General features: G+C 38.2%; 1 protein-coding gene across 1 annotated transcript; it reads right to left on the bottom strand.

Moving 5' to 3' along the window:
- Positions 1-1,360: 1,360 nt before the first annotated feature.
- SPIC (Spi-C transcription factor) lies at positions 1,361-8,188 on the bottom strand (the record flags this gene model as incomplete). The annotated part of the gene is given in 5 exon segments (XM_082308442.1): positions 1,361-1,784; positions 5,235-5,347; positions 6,277-6,392; positions 8,038-8,167; positions 8,171-8,188. Coding segments are annotated over 5 exon segments (801 nt in total).
- Positions 8,189-19,624: the final 11,436 nt, after the last annotated feature.

Below are 19,624 nucleotides of genomic sequence, written 5' to 3'. Positions count from 1 at the left end.
CTATTTAACATGCTTCAGATTTCTAAGAATATACATCTTTCATCTTACCAAAGTGCTAACTCAAAACCTTGAATTTTGCTTGAGCAGAGTGTGTTGCATTGTGTCTATTACATAAAATTATATCCCTGTACAAGTAAGCAGGAGTTAGAGCAAGGGACAACTATCAAAGTCGGTGAATTTTATCAAACATATCAGGCCACCATTTATACCTCTCCACAGAAATTAATTTTGTCTTTATTAATATCTGGGCCTGCACTCACTTGAAGCAAAATGCAGAACTTGAATGTAGTTGAATGGAAGTATTTTGGCACAACAGCCAACTCATATGATGATAAAAGTCGATCAGGTAACAGAAGTATGAGAAAAAGTAGATTTATAAGTATCATCCTGGCATAAGGGGCTAGTACTCTCTTTTTGCTTAAATTTAGTCCTTCTTCCCCATAAAGACAGTGTAAAACCACCAAGCCTTTCAGCTACATTCCCATGTAGGAAAAGAGCTGGAGAAGTGAAATTGTGTTTATATATATATAGTTATAACTCCAAAAGAGGTTATAAATAACAAAGCTATATTTGTTAGGTGTGTACAGAACTGCTGGATAAAAGTGCAGCTTCTCATATTAGTGGGGAAGAACTGTAAATAACTTCATGAGAAGCATAATCCTTTACTAACCCTCTCATGGTATGGTTGCTTTCCCAATGAATCGACTGCCAACAGTGAAATGTGCACCTGGCAATGCTAATACCATATGTCAGGATCTGTGCTAAGATATGTTAATTTAAGTGATTAAGGATTAACAACTTGGCCAACAGGTGCACCTTCATGTGGACTCTATCGTTTGGCCAGGCATTCACTCAGAAAATGTCTCTTAACAAAGAACATTGATGAAACAAGCAGACAGTAGCTTCACGCAGTTGGCAGATCTCTTCCCTTTCTAATTCGCGTGCATCCAACTGATACGGAGTGCATGTGCTATGGTACAACAGCATCTAAATTCTGATTGGAAATGTTGGGGACATGCATAAAACTTCCAATGAGTGTTGTCAGGATGGTATCTCTGATGTCCACTAACAGAAAAAAGCCTTGATCCTGATCTTGGATATATCGGCTTGAATCTGAAGTAATTTCTCCGATTAACGTCATGGAGAATAGAACATACCCTACAGCTGCTGGTTTTCTTCAATAGTCAATGACCATTTATCATTAACTTCAAAAGGAATAAAACTAGGCCAACATAATTTTTAAAACCCTCCTCTTCATGTGTTTGTATGATATCTTAAAGGAAAAGCTATATACAGAGAAGAGTTCCTGTGCTGGAAAGTATTACTAGCTAACAAAGGCCTGTTTATGTGAAAGACATGTCTAGCTGTTAGCATGCTGTAATGCATAACCATTGTTATACATGTAATTATTGTAACTGATCCAGTCATCTGCACACTGATATTCTTGATTAGACTGAATGTATGGATGATAAACTGTTTCTTTTCCCAAGAAGTAAGATGGAGCAAGTCTCTGTAAAACAACAGCACTGAACTGGTATGTCAGCTTCCTTCGAATTTTAATGATTTCACCTGTTCTTCCATAATTCCTCAGTGCTCTGGCCATTTTCTGATACGTCATGACCTTGCGGTTTCCCTTTCTTTCTCCCCACAGCTCTGCAAGTTTCTCCTTGTTTTTGGAGACAAACTGGAAGACACCATTGGGCTTATCCACCCATTGGATGCAATTTGCCATAGCTGGATCATACAGAGACTCATGGAGGTACTCAAACAGTCGAAGTTTTTTTCTACCTATTAAGAAATAAAGTACAAAATGTCAGAACAGAACTGATACTTGTTTAAAACGATGAGCAGTTGTCTTTTTTTCCTGGAAAGGATCTTACAGGCAAAAGCATAGGTAAACCTAATACCCTGTCACAAATTAAAAGATCAGTATAAACTATTCAACGGAAGACCAGCAACAGCAAATGGGATGATAGTTCTGAAACATGTACAGATCTGTTGTGGCAGAAGGGGATTTGGTCATTAGAGTTTCAAGAGCAGGTTATTTGGGGATCATGACAAATATCTGGTGACTTCACTGTGTGGTAGGTCTCAGAAGCCACTTTCAGCAGTCTTCAGACACATGCTGTGCAGGGGCATGGTCAAGGAACTAACTGACTGCAGGAAATTACATCCTCAGTGCAGGAAAGAGGTTCTGAGGAGTCAATCTCAAGCCTTTCAATAAATGTTTTCCCTGCTTAATCAAAACTCAAAGATTTTGAGATGAGTCAATTTTGTCAGGTTTGTTTCAGGAATGTTGTGGGGATGCAAGGTAGTCTCTGATATAAGAAAGGGTGAGTGGGTGAGTGGGAAGAGCAAGCTAGTTTTGAACCATAAACCTTGTCAATAAGGAGCTAGACCTTCTGCTGTGCTGTAGTTTTCTAAAAATGTGCAGAAGTGTTAACTTGCATTCCCTTGCAGAATAAAGCAAGCTCAGTACTGCAATATTTGTCAGTTAACTAAGTGCTTCTCCCCACAGTCTCAGCTCTCAAGTTTACTAGTGAGGCTTGTTTAGTTTCATTTAGGTCTTGTGGATCCCTCTCTCTGAAGTACTTCTAGTTCCCTTCTCAAGCCAAGGGTGACCAAGAAGCTGCCGTAAGGAGGAAGAATTGAAGATTATGAGATAAAGAGGAACATTTTGCAAAAAGAAGAGTCTATGCAGAAGAATGGCTTCCACTTTAACCAAAGTGGAAACAAGCAGCTGCACCTAAAGTTCATAAAGTCTTGTCTTGCATGACTATTTTAAACTAGGAACAGGGGAAAAATGACAGTTGCTAAGGAACACTGAGGTCAAGCCAAGACATCTGTTAGGGATGACAGTAATTCTGCATCTGGTGGTAAGGAAAGAGGAGAGAAGTGGCAGTCAGACTAGGAAGAAGAAAAGCCTGAAATAAGAGGTACTTTCCAAAAAATTAATAAAGTTTCATTATCTAAATAAAAATTGGCCTGTGACTAGAAGTACATATTCTGCTAGAAATACATATAGTATTACCAAGATGAGAAGCTTAAAAGCAAACTGGTGAAGGACACTGCCTGGTCACAGTAAACACTTCTCAGTAAGTGACTTCCTTAGGTCCCCTCCAATCCAAATTATCCTATAAACCTATGAACCTATGGTAGAGCAAGTAAGATCAGAGGAAAATCTGCAGACTACTGTGGACTGAGTCTCTGCTGGAAAATGATAGTGTCGCCATGTCTGCAGCAGCATCTGATTTCATGCTGTCTGTCCTCATAGTTCAGCTGTCATTTCTGCCCAAGCTCTGATTTCTAAACACATCGTCTCTAGCTGATGTCTTGGTTTGAGAGGGCTGATTGGCTCTTATGTGTTAATGCAGCTATGTTTCTAGAGCCCAGCTCTTATCTCCAAAGTACTACACAACGTGGATGCACCAGTTTGAGCTGGGGTTAGTTCACCGATCTTAGTACTGCACCTCATTGCATAAGCTAGTGGTGTTTGTTACCAGGTCCTAAACATCAGTCTAAGCTAGCAAGCTTGTGTCTGCAGGTTTCTTAGGTGGTCACTGGAGAGAGGCACGTTTCTCCAGAAGGTGTTTCAGAGCATCTGCATTAGAATTCTGTGCTGAATTGTCCCAAAGCAGCCTAATTCTCTCTGGGTATGTCTAATTCAGATGCATTTCTGAAGCACCTCCCTTGATTGTCTCCACTCACCACGCTTTAGTTCAGATCATGGAATAGTCTTGACGTGCACAAACTGGACTCCTTTCAGAGGAAACCTGACTCAAAGATGCTTTCCAGAAGCATATCTAAGTCACTTCAGCTTTCAGAACTTGTGGCCAGCCTAGAGATTGCCCTAAATAAACTCTTGTGAAACACTTTAAACACAGACTTTGGGTCCTCAGTACTGATTGTTTCATCTACAGATCTATTCCTAAAGGGCCACACTACTTGCTAGAGTACAGAAAACCTCTCATGTCTCAATAAGAAGCCAAGAGGACTAAATTTATTTAGCTATAGTGGAAGTAGTCCCCCAAATCAGAGTTTCTGTCAGGAATATCACCATGGACACAAATAAACCCACAAGAGGACACAAAAAAAACCCATAAGAATAGTCAGTCATTCTGAAAATTTATGCAATATGGCCTTCTGGAAAAGAAGATTGATAATAATGTAAAAGAACTATCAAATAGGAAATGAAGTTTAACAGTGATAACAACTGAAGGTGAATTCAGATACTAACATGTAAAATTCCCCAGTGCAACACCGGGTAAGACTTAGAAAAGCAACATTTCTGGATTGAAAGATTTTCATTTGTAATGGTGAATTTCAAGTACTAGAAGTACAGAACTTAAAAGGAGAGGCTATTCTTCCCATCGTCCCAAGGAATTAGTAGTGGTAGTAGTAGTAGCTGTTAAGCAACAGAAACCGCAGTGTTCAGCATCAATGGGGAGAGATGATAACAAAAACTGACACCATGTGGCTAAAGTTTAGAGAAGGGGATTTCAAAGAGCAGCAAAAGCAGGAAGCTACTCAAAAAGACCCCATGGTGAAAAGTAGGTACCACAGCTCAGAGTGGAAGCTGTGTAAATCTCATCTAGCAAAGTCATAGAAGGGATGCTGAGTCCTAAACAAAAAACAAAGAATGAGTGCAATAAATAAATAAAGTACTGTAATGACTGATGTCACCTGACCTATTCTTTGCAAAATAGGTATCCACTCAAGTAAAGTCAACCAAAAGGAGAACAAAAATAGATATAAAAATGCACACTGGAAGTGACAAAAGCTAAGAGGTAATTTGAAAAATAAACAAAGAAAGGCAAAAAATCAGGTGCAAAAATATTCATGTGTGTGAAAAACCTTCAAGAAAACCACTCTTTGTTGGACCACATAAAATAAAATAAGTTATTATAGTGGATAAAGGTGCTATTTATAGCTAGATTTACTTCTCTGCATCAGACTTCATCCCAGATGATTTGGAGAGAAACACATCTCTGGTTTGTTTTTCCATGAGTACATGGAAAAACCAAGAGGCCAGAATAAGATGATAACAGATTTATCTTACCTTATGCCATTTAGCAGATAGGAATTGAACACTACCAGTTGTATTCTAGTTACTATTAAATGTTAACTTATTTTTTCCTGTTAAAAGTAAAAAAATTAAGAAAAAGAGAAAGCATGATTTGCCAAGAGATTTTTTAAAGTAGCATAATGTACATATCAAGATACGCTCTTTCTACACACCTTTCCCCGCTTTTGGCTGGCCAGCAGCAGCATGCATCACTTGGCTTTCTGGAGTATTCTGCAGCGTATGGTAGACAGTCTCATCTGCATAAAAATCTGCTGCACTGTTCTTCAAGAATTAAGGCAATGAAGAGTTAGTAAGAGTACATTCTCTGAGGAAAAAGAAACTTGTAGTAATTAATTGCTTGAAGCCTTCAAAATGCAACCTTTCATCACCTCACCCATGGAAGGCTTTTCTCAGCCACGAAGGCATGCAGTTTACTGAACCAGTAGCAAGCAGCACCAATTTATGTCCAGTGGGAAGGACTGCCCACCAGGGAAGAAATTAAGAGGGAAAACAAAGTAATTGCCTCACTCTGGACCTTCAACCCTTCTGCTGGAAGCAGAGGAGGACTCTGTTTCCGGAGTCAGTAAAAGACAAGGACCACCCGGACAGTGGTGTCTACGGACTCTGTAGTTCCTGTGTCATGTTGTTGCTAATCTGCTGGTTGAAAATGGGCTTTTGTGGAATCCATTTACCTGAAATTATCTCCCCTGCAATATTAGTTTTCCATCACTCCTGGAGGACACACTCACAGTGTTTTCAAGAATGAATATTGACTCTGCAGGCTGAAGCTGAGCTCAGAGCTCAGATAATGCTGGTCTTTCCAGCACTCTTAAAGCAAATTGCTGGAGAAGAAATGACAGGCGTGGTACTTTCTGGCAGCGGCAGAAGCTATGTGGAGGCTGGAAGTTGTTCTCTGCCTGTTCGTGGGTAATAGAGAGAAGCCCTTTTCCCTACTGTACTAGTAGATTTGCTTAGTTGTCATGTTACATGATGAACCACAGAGGAGCATGAGAGGCCAACAGCTAAGATGAATCCTAAAAAGAGACTATTAAACATGTGTTGCAAACATTTCCCATGGCAGTTTCATCTGAATCATGCCTGACCAGACTGAATTTCTATTAGAGTTAGCATGATAATTCGTATTAGAAATCACAAATGGGCAACCAATTTTCCTTTTAGGTCTGACTATTATTAGTAATCAGTTCACTTACAATCACATTTCTCCAGCTATACCCTGGGTCCTCTGTAGATGGTGCTGCAGAGTAGCTGGGACTTGCTCGGAGGTGGTGATGGTGATGGTTGATCACAGTTAGGCAATTTTTGTAACCTGAGAATTCGGACGATGGAGCAAAAAATGAGTGAGTTAAAAGGGAGAGAAAAGAGGAAAAAAACCCAGCGGCAAACAACCTAATATGCGACTGGGTCTATCAAAGAGCATTTATCCTGTGGCTGCCTTCTAGGTAATAAACTCTCCAGAGCCAAGATGTTTCTTATCAGCAGGTTATCCAACATAAGCTGTACTGTTACTGCTAATCATCACACACAGGTTTTGTTTGCCTTCACGATGAAAAGTAGTATTTGTTAAGATAAAATGTCGTATATTTCATAGTATTATGAAATAATTTGGTTAATAGAAAAAGGAGGGCCCAACAAATCACCAAACATAATGAATGGGATAATTATAGACTACTATAGTACATGTATTAGAAAGGAAAAGGAAAAGGGAATGTCACTCAGTTCTTCTGCAGGCCATTAGTACAATGCAAGTAAGAGTCTCCAATCATCAGTGAAGCGAAGGAGGATCAGAGCATCTGCAGTGCCTGAAAGGATGACACCGAAGGAACCCAAGACTTTAGGATGTTTAAAAGAAGCAGAGGAGAACACCGGACTGAGGCACTTGGAATAAATTACACACTGCAGGTGGTCAGAAGAAGATTTTGGAGGGTACATCTATTGCAAGCGGAAATGTGGGTGCAGCTGTGGCACATAATAAACACTGAGTTGCAAATGTTTAAAACCTCTCTCCATTGGCCCTAACAACAGATACAGGCAAGAACATTGCAAGAAATTATATATAGTGGATCCTTCAGCATGTGTGAATTACCAGTGCAGTGGAGCCAAAAAATTTATTAACAACAGCTGAAGATGTGGCCCAATTGGCCTTATTTACATTTCAGTATATAATAGATAATATGTAAACAAACTTCCTTGTATAAAATGCATTCCACACATAAGACAGTAGATATTTTGTTCTGGACTTAGAGGGTTTGTGATATAGCCTCCTATTTTCCGTTCCTACCATTTCTATTTACAATGTAAAAACACCAAACACAGATCTTAAATTTTATAGTAATTTAATTGCCAAAACCTTGCCTGAACTGGAACAATTTACAGCTTGCCTCTGGTTTAAGTTTTGTAAAGTAGAAAACTCTTGAAGCCAAGAAAAACATTTCTATTAATTATCCAGACTGAAACTATAATTTCTGCATAAAAATATTTAAAATTTATATTTCAATGTAAAAAAAGTAATTGTGGAAATTAATTTCACCTGTTGAATTCTTGGTCTTTTTTTTTTTTTTTTTTTTTTTTTTTGCACTGGAATTCATTGTTATATGAGTTTATTCGCAGCATAACAGAAGGGCATTTTTCAATTAAAACATTAAAACTGGAAAATGGCTGTTGCACTATGGTCATATATCCTCTGATTATAGGAAATCTGAGCTCGATGCACCTAGGCGAGTACTGGGGGGAAGGTAGAGGGGGACTGTCCAACAGTTTCCCTGTGCTGTGACATGGAAGATGCATGCCACACCGGGCAGTGCATATTATTCCCCCTTTTCATCCTCTCAATGTACCCTTCTGCTGTCCATTAATCCACCTCTGGGAAATTACTCTCCCACCTACATGTCTTCAGATGTACTTTCCTTAAAAATACAAAATGGTAAATGAAATGCAATAATGGTCTTTTTTACCTGGTGAATACTGCATTTCTCTGTCAGAGTGCTGCTGCAGTACTTCTAGAGCATCTTCAAAAGCCTGGCCCAGTACGTCTTGGTCAGGAAAACTCTGCAAGAACATTTTTCTGTCAGGAGTCAGAAAAGATCAGGCTGGTTCTTTCAACATTGTCAGTTGGAAAATCCCAAGTAAATACAGTGATTATATAGAATATACGTCCTCCTGGCATATGTATTTTGCAGGCACTGAGGCATTACCATAATCGTTTACTATTATGAGAAAGTTCTCACTCCTTTGAGAAGTCTCTTTGAGGTCAGTGGGACAACTCACACGGGTAATGTGCAAAATGTTTCAAGGTTCATTTCCTTAATTTGCAGCAGAAGTTTACATAAAGGGTGTTACTGCTATTGGAGTGTTTTATAGTATGTAATATCACTTGTGTAACGTGATTTATGAAGCCAAAGTTATCATTCAGTAACATTGACATGACAAAAATTATTACACACAAGTTATGAAGTAGTTATGCAGAGAAAATGCTATACTATGCCAGTATAGGAAACCAAGTGTGGATTTCCAGAAAATTGTTTATTGTCATTTTAGAACAACTTGTTCTAAAAAGCTAAAAAATCCCCAAAATCTGAGGTTGCCTAAGAGTTTTCTGTAGCATATTTGAAGCGCTTAATAATGAAAGAGAATAAAGGCATTGTAGACTTACCATTATTTGAATATCAAAACTTGAACCCTGTTTAAAATAAACAATATTTTCAAATTGTATATTTCAAAATAAACAATAATTCCCTCAGTATAAATAAAATTAATGAAATTAAATAACTCCACGTTATTTCCAGTGATGGAATAAAACATATTTAGTAATACAGATAAAAATAATTTAGGATTAGAAAGTGGTATTTTAGTGCAATTAAATAATTGCAACGTTGTATTTGGGGGATTTTTAATTCATGCTATTTTTCGTTACTAAAGCTTCCAGTTTTGTTAATACTGTAACTTTTAGATTACTATCCACATCATTGTAAACACATTTTTTAAAGACATTTTGAAGTGGAAATGTGTTATTGCAGACAGTCAGTCTTAGTTAGCACAACTACTAATTTCCTAAAGAAAATACTGACCTGAACAAATGCAAGCGTTTAAGTCCTTTTGATTTTCAGACATGGTTAAAACAAACTTAGGTTTTTTTCCATAATGAAGATTAGCATATGACTGTATATGAATATGCATAAACTCTCAGACTAATTGTGAGTTCCAGAAGCAAACTTGATTGTTTAATAAACAGCGAAAATAGACACATTTTCAGTCAGTTTAACATGGAGTATACTTCATATACAACATTACTCAGAAACAATTTCTTAGTACCTCTTTTTTATTTGTTACAGATTTATTTGTTACAGATTATGATGATGACGTTTTGTTCCCATGCAAGTTTTTTTTCCTGTTCTCATTTACATTATTATTTCAAAATTGTAACAATAATAATAATTGTAATATTAGTAATAATGTATTCATCAGTATTTTACTCATTAAAGACTTGATTACAATCTATTGAAAATACTGGAAATTTTGTCAGTGATTTCAGCAGATTCAAAATTGGTGTCTGTGTGATGTTTTAAAATGCAAAGAAGAGACAAGATACATAAATATAAATATAAATGCGAAAGAATTTTATCCAAGACTCACCATGAATATTCTAACCTGGTGATTATGCCTCAGATAAGTATGTTATAAAGTACTGTCAAAATTTGTAAAGGTTTTTTAAAATCTTGATGACCAAGCATATATGGTGAAATCCTAGTGATTCAGTAAATTGACCTCACTAGAGTCAATGGGATTTTTCTCTTTGACTTCAGTGCAGCAAGTATTTCGATAAACTGATCTAATTTTATTCTAAAACCAGAATGGACCACATTAATCCTTTAGCTGCAATGGTGGCCACAGATTCTTGGGCTGTAGAGCTGTAGAAATTAAAGACATGAATCTCCTTTGTAAAGATCCTCACATAGTGTTCCCTTAATTTTAAGTAATTCACTTTCCTTAAATTGCTTGTGTCTAACTCAAGCTCCAAACTGATACTTGGTAACCTTGACAGAACAACTACAGTCACTGTTGATGCCTTTCAAAGCCTAAAAAGGTACAAATATCAGCAAGGTACTGTTGAATGGTCATACCATTTACACAGCTGAATTCATACCAAAAAAGAAAAAGTCATAAGTAAGTTTAAAAAAGAGTTTGAACACTTACCTAGAATTTCAGCTCCACACACCACACAAGAATCTGTCTGGTTTCATAAATAAATGAAAGACTGAGTTCCCACAGCAATAGGCTGGCAAAGGGGCTGCATTAAATAGCTGATTTTAGGGAAGTGTTTTGGCTAGGGATTTTTTTGAGAGTAAAGGTATAGTACACTGCTAGCATGGCCCTTCATTCTGCACGAAAGAAGGGTGATTTATACTGACAAAAATAAAATTAAATGATTCAAGTATTCTCCAAGCCATGTAGATTCTAGACACTGGGAGAGATTCCTTTTGGCTATGGCACATCCTAACAAATCTGTCACCGGTATGTCTAGGGCAAAAACCTACATCCCTCATCTGTCCCATATAGACTACATTGGACCTTGAGGTTTTATCTGAACCTCCTGCTTAGCTCAGTGTAAGAAGCAGACCAAACTAGACCCCATTATAAGAGTTTGAGGGAATTTCAGAACTCTCCTTCAAAGCTCATGTTTGTAGCCCAGGCCCAGCTCTAAAGTATTTACTAAAGCATTCAGTACAGATTCAGATAAGCTGCAGTTGCCAGTTTGCCAAATGCTTTCTGAGAAGCTACAAGCCATGATGTTGCATCCTACAAGATGAGAACTCTGTTTTTCAGTCCAAAACTTCTTATTGCTGACATAATCTATCCTCTGCCATATCTCTTTGCAGCCAAGTCTTTCAGAGGCACATTCTACAAAATTTCCTCAGCATGTGCCATGAAACTGCTATAAAATAGTAATTACCTCTTACAATATTTATCGATACTCTCTCAGCCAATAACCATAATCAAGAACTAGCCTGGCTATGAATGGTGAGTGGAAGCAATTTGAAGCCAATGTTAGCATCCACCATTATCTGCTGGTTTCAGATGCAAGCTGCCTTTTCAAAATCTGCACCACAAAGTTTCAGAATATCTTTTTTTTAGTGAAATACACTAAAACATTTATGTGGTTTTTTGAACTACAAGTTCCATTTTGTAGCACTTCAGTGGTGTGACTTGGTCTTATAAAGGAAAATTAACCTGCAACTGTGCTCTTAAAACATCAAAATGTGACTCAGCACTGGATTTCAGGCCAAAATATGATTACACAATTAACTTTCTTTCCACATACAGTTAACTTTACTTTGCAACATGGAAAAGCATAGATTTCATGGTTCAGTTCTTTCCTGAAGTAGAAGTATGTATCGGATTTAAAATTATGAATGAGCTTCAAGATCCCTCCTGGGTTCCTTCCAATAAGTGATGTGCTAATAGTCCCTCTGATGATGCAATCTGACCTGCCTACTTCTACATCTCTATCTGAAGCTGGGCAGTTACTGTTTTGCCCTCCTGTGCTCCCCACTCATCTTGGCCATGAAACTGCAGGGGTGGCCCCTGCGGAGGAGGTTAGGGCTGTCCTGTGCTGGCCGCAGCCAATTCCAGCTGGCTCTGCAACAGACCCACCATGGGCCAAAGCAGAGCTCATCAGCCATGTGTGTGGCACCTCTGTGAAAACATACTGAGGCAAGGGCAGAAAATGCCAAAGGTGAGGAGGCAAACCTGGAAGGGAACATCAGAGGGGACAAGGAGGGAGCAAGGGAACAAGGGGACAAGGAGAGACACAAGGGAATGCAGGGACAACAAGGTCAGAGGAGTTGGAGGTGTTCCATGACTAAGCAGGCACTCCCTCAAAGGGCCTGTGGCCTACGGAGTGCCCACTCTGGAGCAGAGGAAGCGAGCAAGAAGGAAGCAGCAGTGGAATAAAAGGGTGAGAAACAAGGAGAAGCAGAAAGAAACCGCTACATCCTGACCCCAATCCCCTGTGCCACCCATCGCCTCACCAAAGGGACTCAGCGCAACCTGGGGAGATAACAAGAGGGCAGGAGATGTGTCTGGAGCGAAGTTGAGCCTGGGAAAGGGGAAGGAAAGATGTTTTAATGTTTGTCTTCTTCGCTTCCCAACACCCAAATCAGCAACTAAATATATTATGGCAGTAAATTAAGTTAAATTCACAAAGTGCGTGAGCAGCTGTATGGGTGTGTGGCTGCTGGCCGGGGCCAACACACCCCAGTAGTAAAAGAGGGTAAAGGTTGAGAGATTAAAGCTAATGGTTTTAACACCATTAAAACGATCAATCTTCCTAAATCAAATTGCTCAATCAGAATGTTCTCATTGCAAATAAGAGGCTACACCATAAGGCAGGTCAGCAAAGGATTTGTTTTCAGAGGAAATGGGAAGGTGCCATACGTAGCACAAACACACATCATAAAAACAAGAGCAAATGCTGTTTCAGTAGGGTAGATTTAAACTTTGCAACCCATTTGTACACTCCATCTTTGGCTTGTCACAAGCTCAGAGTGAGGGCTCAGGCTACCTCCCTCGAAAGCCTGTAAGGGTTTGGAAGAGGCAGAATAAGCTGACACTGACTGCTCACTCCTCAACAAATCACAGTACAGTCAACACGTGTTGGCCTCTATCAAGAAATGTTATTACAGAAGAAAGCCTGCTTTGATTTTTGCATTGCATGGGAAGATGGATTCCAGATACAAGCCTGAGAAAGAGAACTTACTATTCACATTTTAATTTCTCAAACAATTGATGTGCCTGATATCAAAATTTGAATATCAGTTAGAAACCACAACATCAAGCTCTTCTCCTTCCTCCATGTTTTAAAAATAAGCTTCTAACAGCAGACGATTGTTTAAGTTTCAGAACTTTCTTTCATCCTTGCTTGGCACTCAAAGCTAGTTCATAGTAATGGTATAGAAGAAGCATTTCACTTATCTTTGAATAAAAGACAGAACTAAATAATGTATTACAGCACTTGTCAGAGGGCTCAAGAAAGCATAAAGACTCTTACATGAGGCATTGTTTAAATGTAGAATAAAAAACAGTCTCTCCTTTCCTAAAGGAATGTAAAACTTCAAAATGGCAAGTTTTCTCACCAAGCATTTGTAGCTTTCTCAGATTTTTTTTGAATGTCAGGCAATTTGTAACTGCCCAAGTAACACAGATAGACCACTCATGATAGAAGACACTTATAGAAAAAAAAAATGGTTGTAGAAATGATTCTGATCCAGAGAGTCATTTGCCCATACAGAACAGACTGCCTACCAACTCAACAACCTCCAGAAATCAGAAATTGGTGAATGTGACAGCCACAGAGAGCTTCTGTGCTTACATACTTGCCCTGGCCCTTGGCAGAGCCCTTTGCCATCCCTCTTCTGGCCATGCGGCTGTGTAACAATCTTTGTCGTAAATCCTCATGGGTGTAGGCTCACAATAATTACACAACCACAGATGCTGTCTCCCTGAAAGTGGAAGGGTTGAGAGATTACATTCCTGTGCTCACCTCCTGAGTCTAACCATGTTGACCAGCGAACTGTCAAATCTCTGCCATTATGCTGCTTCTGGTCCGCTCCATTCAAGGTTCAAAAGAAACTGGGAAGTTTCTTGCAGCAAGGATGCAGCCTTTTCTCTACACAGCAACAACAGTGATCAACACACGGAGAGCTTTCTTCTTTTACATGCAGATTGCAGTGATAATCCAGGCGTGAGTGTTTCGCAGTGAATCAGTCTGCAATCTGAACTTCAAAATTAGTCGGCTCAGAAAATGCCTGAATTCACATTCCCAGCCCTGGAATACAATGAAAACTCTCCTTAAAAAAAACCAAAACACCAAACAAACACAAAAAGGAAATAAATGCTGCTTAGTACCAGCCTTAGTACTATTGTTTACTATGATTTTGGTCAGATAATTTAGCATAGCATACATACAGAAAAAAACTGAAACGGAACATAAAAACCAAAAACACAATTATGGCATCATATCATATAAGCAAATCCGATGATGAAACTGGCTCTAACGATTCCATTTGTGCTGGGAGTTTTTAGTCTATGCATTTCAACATACACAATTGATTATTCAAATACCAGAAGATGAGGATATATCATAAGTTCAAACTCTTCACTTGCCTTACAAATCATTCTACAAATGGCAAACTCTCTGCAATGCAAAATATAGACTTTTATTGTAATTGGTGGAGTTATAGTATCAGTTCCTTAGCTGGCGGAAATTGGTATAGAGCCACCAAAACCAAAGGATCACTGATGATTTGTACAAACAGAGTTTCTGGCTCATAGTTAACACTAGTATTATTTTCAGTACAGTAAGGGGAAACTTGCTGTGCCAGCACTAATGTTGCACATTCTTCCTTGACTTCCTGATTTGTTTTAATTCTTTGGCTACCTTTTAAAGCATTACAGTTGGTTAAACAGAAAGAGTGGCATTTTTGCATTTTAATCCTTGTAAGAGCTCTTTATAGTTACTTACAGGGCAACATTTTTTTAAAAGAGCTTTGCCCAACCATTATCTCCAAGTACATCCTATGTATGAAGATTTTTCACTTCTTAAGGAAGAAAAAATATATTGAAGATGTTTTACGAATTGAATTTTAAGCCTAAAATGAGAGATTATCTCAATCAGATTCATTTCCTTACCTTTGAATATGAAACCTTTGCATATCACATTGGGATTCCCATCTCAGAATCATGGTTTTAATTTTAATATTGCTTGAAAATATTTTGCTTTTAAAATGCTTTAATCCTTTTAGAGTTAATAATTTTCTGGGCTTTATAGGTCCAAAGAAAAAACGTCTTGCTATTTTTTAAGAAGAAACTCTCTACTTTTAGACTACTTCAGAATTACATATGATTATCTTAATGTAAAGGATATAAATGGAACCACTGATATGTCTGCATCCTAATGTTTTTCTGCTTTAAGAACTTATGATCCAGTCTTAAAAGATACATTTACTTGGCTAATTTTACATCCGCAACATATTCCTCTTAGAACCATCAAATAATTACAGTCATAAAATCAGGTATTTGGATAAATCATTGCAGAGGTTAGGTCTAAACACTTAATTACCTCTTCTGGGGCCTAAAAAGAGAAGTGCAGCATGAAGGCTGAAGCTGCATGAGTGGGCAGATCAGCTCTTCAATGGAAAACCCACATCTAAAGCCCCCACTTTACAACTCGACCCAATATATTGCTCCAGTTGTCCGTGTCAGCAGGGCTTGTCACGAAGCTTCTTCTTTGGCTCCATATAACCAAAGGAAGTGACTTTCTGCTGGGAAGCCCCGTCAAGATAGAAAACCAGAAACCACAACAGAAGCACAAGGAACTAATAACAAAAAGTGCATTGGGAAAAAAAAAAAAAAAAAACAAAAACCACAACCTTAACTAAAAGAAGATTCTAAAGTGAAACATGAAATAATTACTTTGATTAATGTACAGGTATATTGAGTACTCCCCTAAGTATTAGGATAGCTAAAACATCTACAAGTCAATAATACTTCAGTGGAAAACAATCAGAGCTAGACAGGAATTAAAATATGAGAGTATTTCACAAAAATAGCAATGGATAAAGGAAAGACTGTCATTAGGAGGTCAGCCTGATAAAGGGTAAAAATGGAAGTCTTTTACTTAAAGAGAAAGCACATAGAAAGAAGAACACAGTATTTTAATAACCCTTAATGGTGAAACTGGGGAAGCTAAATAAGAACTAATCATCTTCCAAGTAACTGAGCTATTTGTGGAGGAAACATGCCTTCAGATTCAGGGGGCATTTAGATAATTCAGGATTAATTTAATATCCCATTTCAATCCCATTCCCCCTAAATCATAAAGCTGAGATTTGACAATTGTTAAGACTAAGTGACAGAGCCTTTTGAACTCCAAAGAATGGAAGGAAGCAATTGTGTCTATTTTGGAAAAGCTGAAAAGACAGGCATACAATAGCTGCTGTAGCATCTGCAACCATATTACAATTTAGAAACCCTGCCTTTCACTGCATAGACTTATGGCCCCATCAATAAAATGCAGACTTTACAATTTAGGTACTGAAATACATATGCTTTAGGTGTGTCCAGAATGCAACCCGTTACTCTCCTCCAAAGCTCTTGGAGACAGTTTTGTATCTGAAAATCGAATCAGCAGCTGCAGCCCCACGCAGGAAGTAAAAGCACTTTATCTAGCTAGTAAGAAACAAGGTGTCTGAAATAACAGCCCCTTATTTTCTTTTAAAGCTCCACTGGGGAACAGGGCAGTGGTGTGCATGCTAGCTGAATGGTCACAGCGCTGCCCCAGACAGCAGTGATATGGGTTCAGTTGCCTCCCCAGTTTCAGGAGTTTGACTTCAGGTTGCCCACCATTCAGAAGGCCCTGAACAGCAGACCTATTTGTTAAATCCAGGCTACAGCACTTCTTCATCTTGAAGCTGTGCCTCAGTGGGACATCTAAATTTGGATCTCCATGAACCATTGAAGAGGCTGTTTCCAAATCTCTTATTTCCGTAGCAAGTGTTCCTGCCACTGAACCACAACACTGAAAAGAGGCAGCTCTTAACCACATTTTAAAACAAAGTGTCTGAAACCACATTAGGTGAAAGACCTGTTCATTAGCATTAGGAATGATCTAGAAACAGCTGCCAGCTTGAACAACACAGGGGACCTCAGACAGGAAAAAGTGCAGCATCTGGATCCTGGGCAGCGTTAGGAAGGAGGAAGACACTGATCTAGTCAGACTGGGTCATTTCTAGATATGTATAAAAGCAGCATTGCTTCTTCAACCTGGAACAAAATAGAGGGAGGATGGCAGAAATCTGTTAAATCAGTATTAACTTAGAGAATGTGAATAAAGATATACTACAGTTCTAATACAGTCCTCTAATACAGTATTAGAAGGGACACTAAAGGAAACCACAGGAGGTAAGTACACAACCAGCAAAGGATACCATACTTCACACAACAAATTGTTAATTTACAGAAGATATCAGCTATCTACAGGGTGTTGCAGAAAGTAAGAAATAATACCTTTTCAAAAAGAAATTAGAGGAAAATCTACTCAGGGCTATTAAATACGGAGATATTATCAAATTCCTTTAGCTACAAATCTTTGGGGAATGCCAGGATGTCTGCACATGGTGACCCTTAAGGTGTTTTTGTGTTACATTCAGATCTCTAATCATCTAGAAAACTTGAAAGGCAACTGGAGAGGTGTTGATGAAATTAAATGCTTAGAGAGTTAGGCAACTGCAGAACAGTGCTTTCTAGCTCAGTTTGTGTAAGAGTGCAAAACTGTTTCCTGATGATGATACTTCCAGTTAGAGCCTAGAAACAAATTTGAGGGGGGTGACTATATGAGAAAATGAAATATTCTCAGAATATATACATGCCTTCTAAGAAAAATGATAAAAGCATGTAATAGTATGGTTGCCAGCTGCAGTGTAAGAATTTGGAATTGTTGGTGGGACTCCTTTTGCAGTTCAAAAAACAGAGTACGTAGGGAAAGCAAAATGTGTTTCTCTTTAGCTGTGAGATGGGGGGAGGCAGCATTTAAGAACAAGGCTTAAGAAGACAAGAATGGCTGAAATGACTCTGACCAAAAGTCCATCCAGCTCAGTGCCTTGTCTCTGATTGTTGCTCACACTGGATGCCTAAGGAAGCACATAAGAACAAGAGAAGCATGGAGACGTAGTTTCCAGTGAGCAATTGCACACAGACCTCCTTGTGGCTAACAGATTTGCTTCTATGAATTTCTTATTCTAACATTCATACGAGAAAAAGCAGAGTAATCACTGACAGCTATTATCAAGTCTCAGAATAGGTTGACTTTAAAGGACCTGCACCAAGGTTTTGCACACAATGATGATAGTTAGCACAAACCAGACATAATTGGAAACAAAGAAGGACAGATATTTAAAGAAAAAGGAAAAGAAGGTCCTAGAAACTCTGTAGCAGATGGAAAAAAAAATTAAAAGACCTGTAGCAGACTTATATAGAAGCAAACAGTGTAAGTGTAATGTAATCCTAACATTTTTGAGACAAGATACATACAAGGTTCAGGCAGACAGATCATGTAAGCATCTCTTGAAGGACCACATCTGTAGTTGCTGAACAAGAAGAAAAATCAACATCTCTTATTAAGCAGGCCCTAAATTATCTTTAAATCCTCTGTAAATTACCATCAATGGAAAAATATGCCTATAACAAAAAGCAGTGGAAGAAAATCATGGGGCCAGCCTGGGATTCCTAAGTCTGTTGAGCTAGAGAATAGAAATAATGAGTGCACTATTAATGAAAATACCAATACTCTACAGTATAAGAATACAATGTGGTTTTTTCATTATAAGAATACAAGCTGACCTTTACCTTAAATGAAATTCAACACTCTACAGCATAGTAGTATAAGGCCTATGAAGTGTATGTATTTCATATATAACTTCAAAATAGGCAGAAATAGTATGAGACACAATGAAAGAAACAAATTTCTACTTAAAATGGGAGGAAAACTTTTTTAACACAAATATGAGTTTTTCTGCACCACCTTTCATGGAAAATGTACAATTTCATCAGAAGACCAAGAACTAGAAAAGCAAACTCTATGTTGGCATTAACCTCCTGAAAACTGAAAAGAGAAAACAGTTTGGGCTTTCAACCAAAAGATGAAATGTTCCATAGGAATTTTCCTCCAGCTATTTCTGCTGCAGGTACTTTTATCTTAAATAATTATAAATAGGGTACCCTGACAAGTTGGCCCAAATTCCACAATGTGCAACAGGAAGGCCAACTGCCCTTCCCAGGCAGATGCATTGCGAAGTGAATATGGTCCTATTTCTTCTATGCAAGTTGTTAGCCTACTACATGACTTGTACCACAAAATTAAAATGTTTACGTGTGCAACCACCAAAAACATAGCAGTTTGAGCCTCTGACAAAATGTCCTTTTTCAGGGACAGGCATTTACATTAAGTCCTACAAGGGAGTTGGACAGATATTTCCTATATAGGGCTGAGATGGAAAAAGTAGAGTAGTGAAGACTTGAAAACAGGTCATCTGAAAGGAAGGAAGCTGTGTGGTTGGGAGGAAGATAGTTGTGAGAGGTAACCAGTTGATCTAGTTCAGTTGGAGACACAAAAACATGTCTGACTTTACAGTCGAATGCTCTGAATAAAAGTAGTTAAAATACAAAAACTATTTAAAGCCATTCTTGGTGTTATAATTGTCATATTACAAAAAAACCCAGCACATTCTTCTTTATTGAAGGAGTAGAATGAGGTCAGATTTCTGCCAGAATTCTAGATAAAAGAAATACATTTTAAGGAACTGCAGAGCAGTAAAGGAAATTCTTTAAAAATAGAATTCCTCTCGCTACTATACTCTGAAGGTGACTGAAAAACAGCTGTCCCAAATAATGGGGTTTTATGCTTTGATGAGGCAAACAGTTATGTGGGCATAAAGTGCTATGACTAGCAAATAAATGCTTCCTATATTATCAGGGAAGTGCTGAAGA

This window comes from Platalea leucorodia (assembly GCF_965183815.1).
Source record: "Platalea leucorodia genome assembly, chromosome: 4".
Taxonomy (NCBI): Eukaryota; Metazoa; Chordata; class Aves; order Pelecaniformes; family Threskiornithidae; genus Platalea; species Platalea leucorodia.
This window is presented reverse-complemented; position numbering and strand designations above follow the sequence as displayed.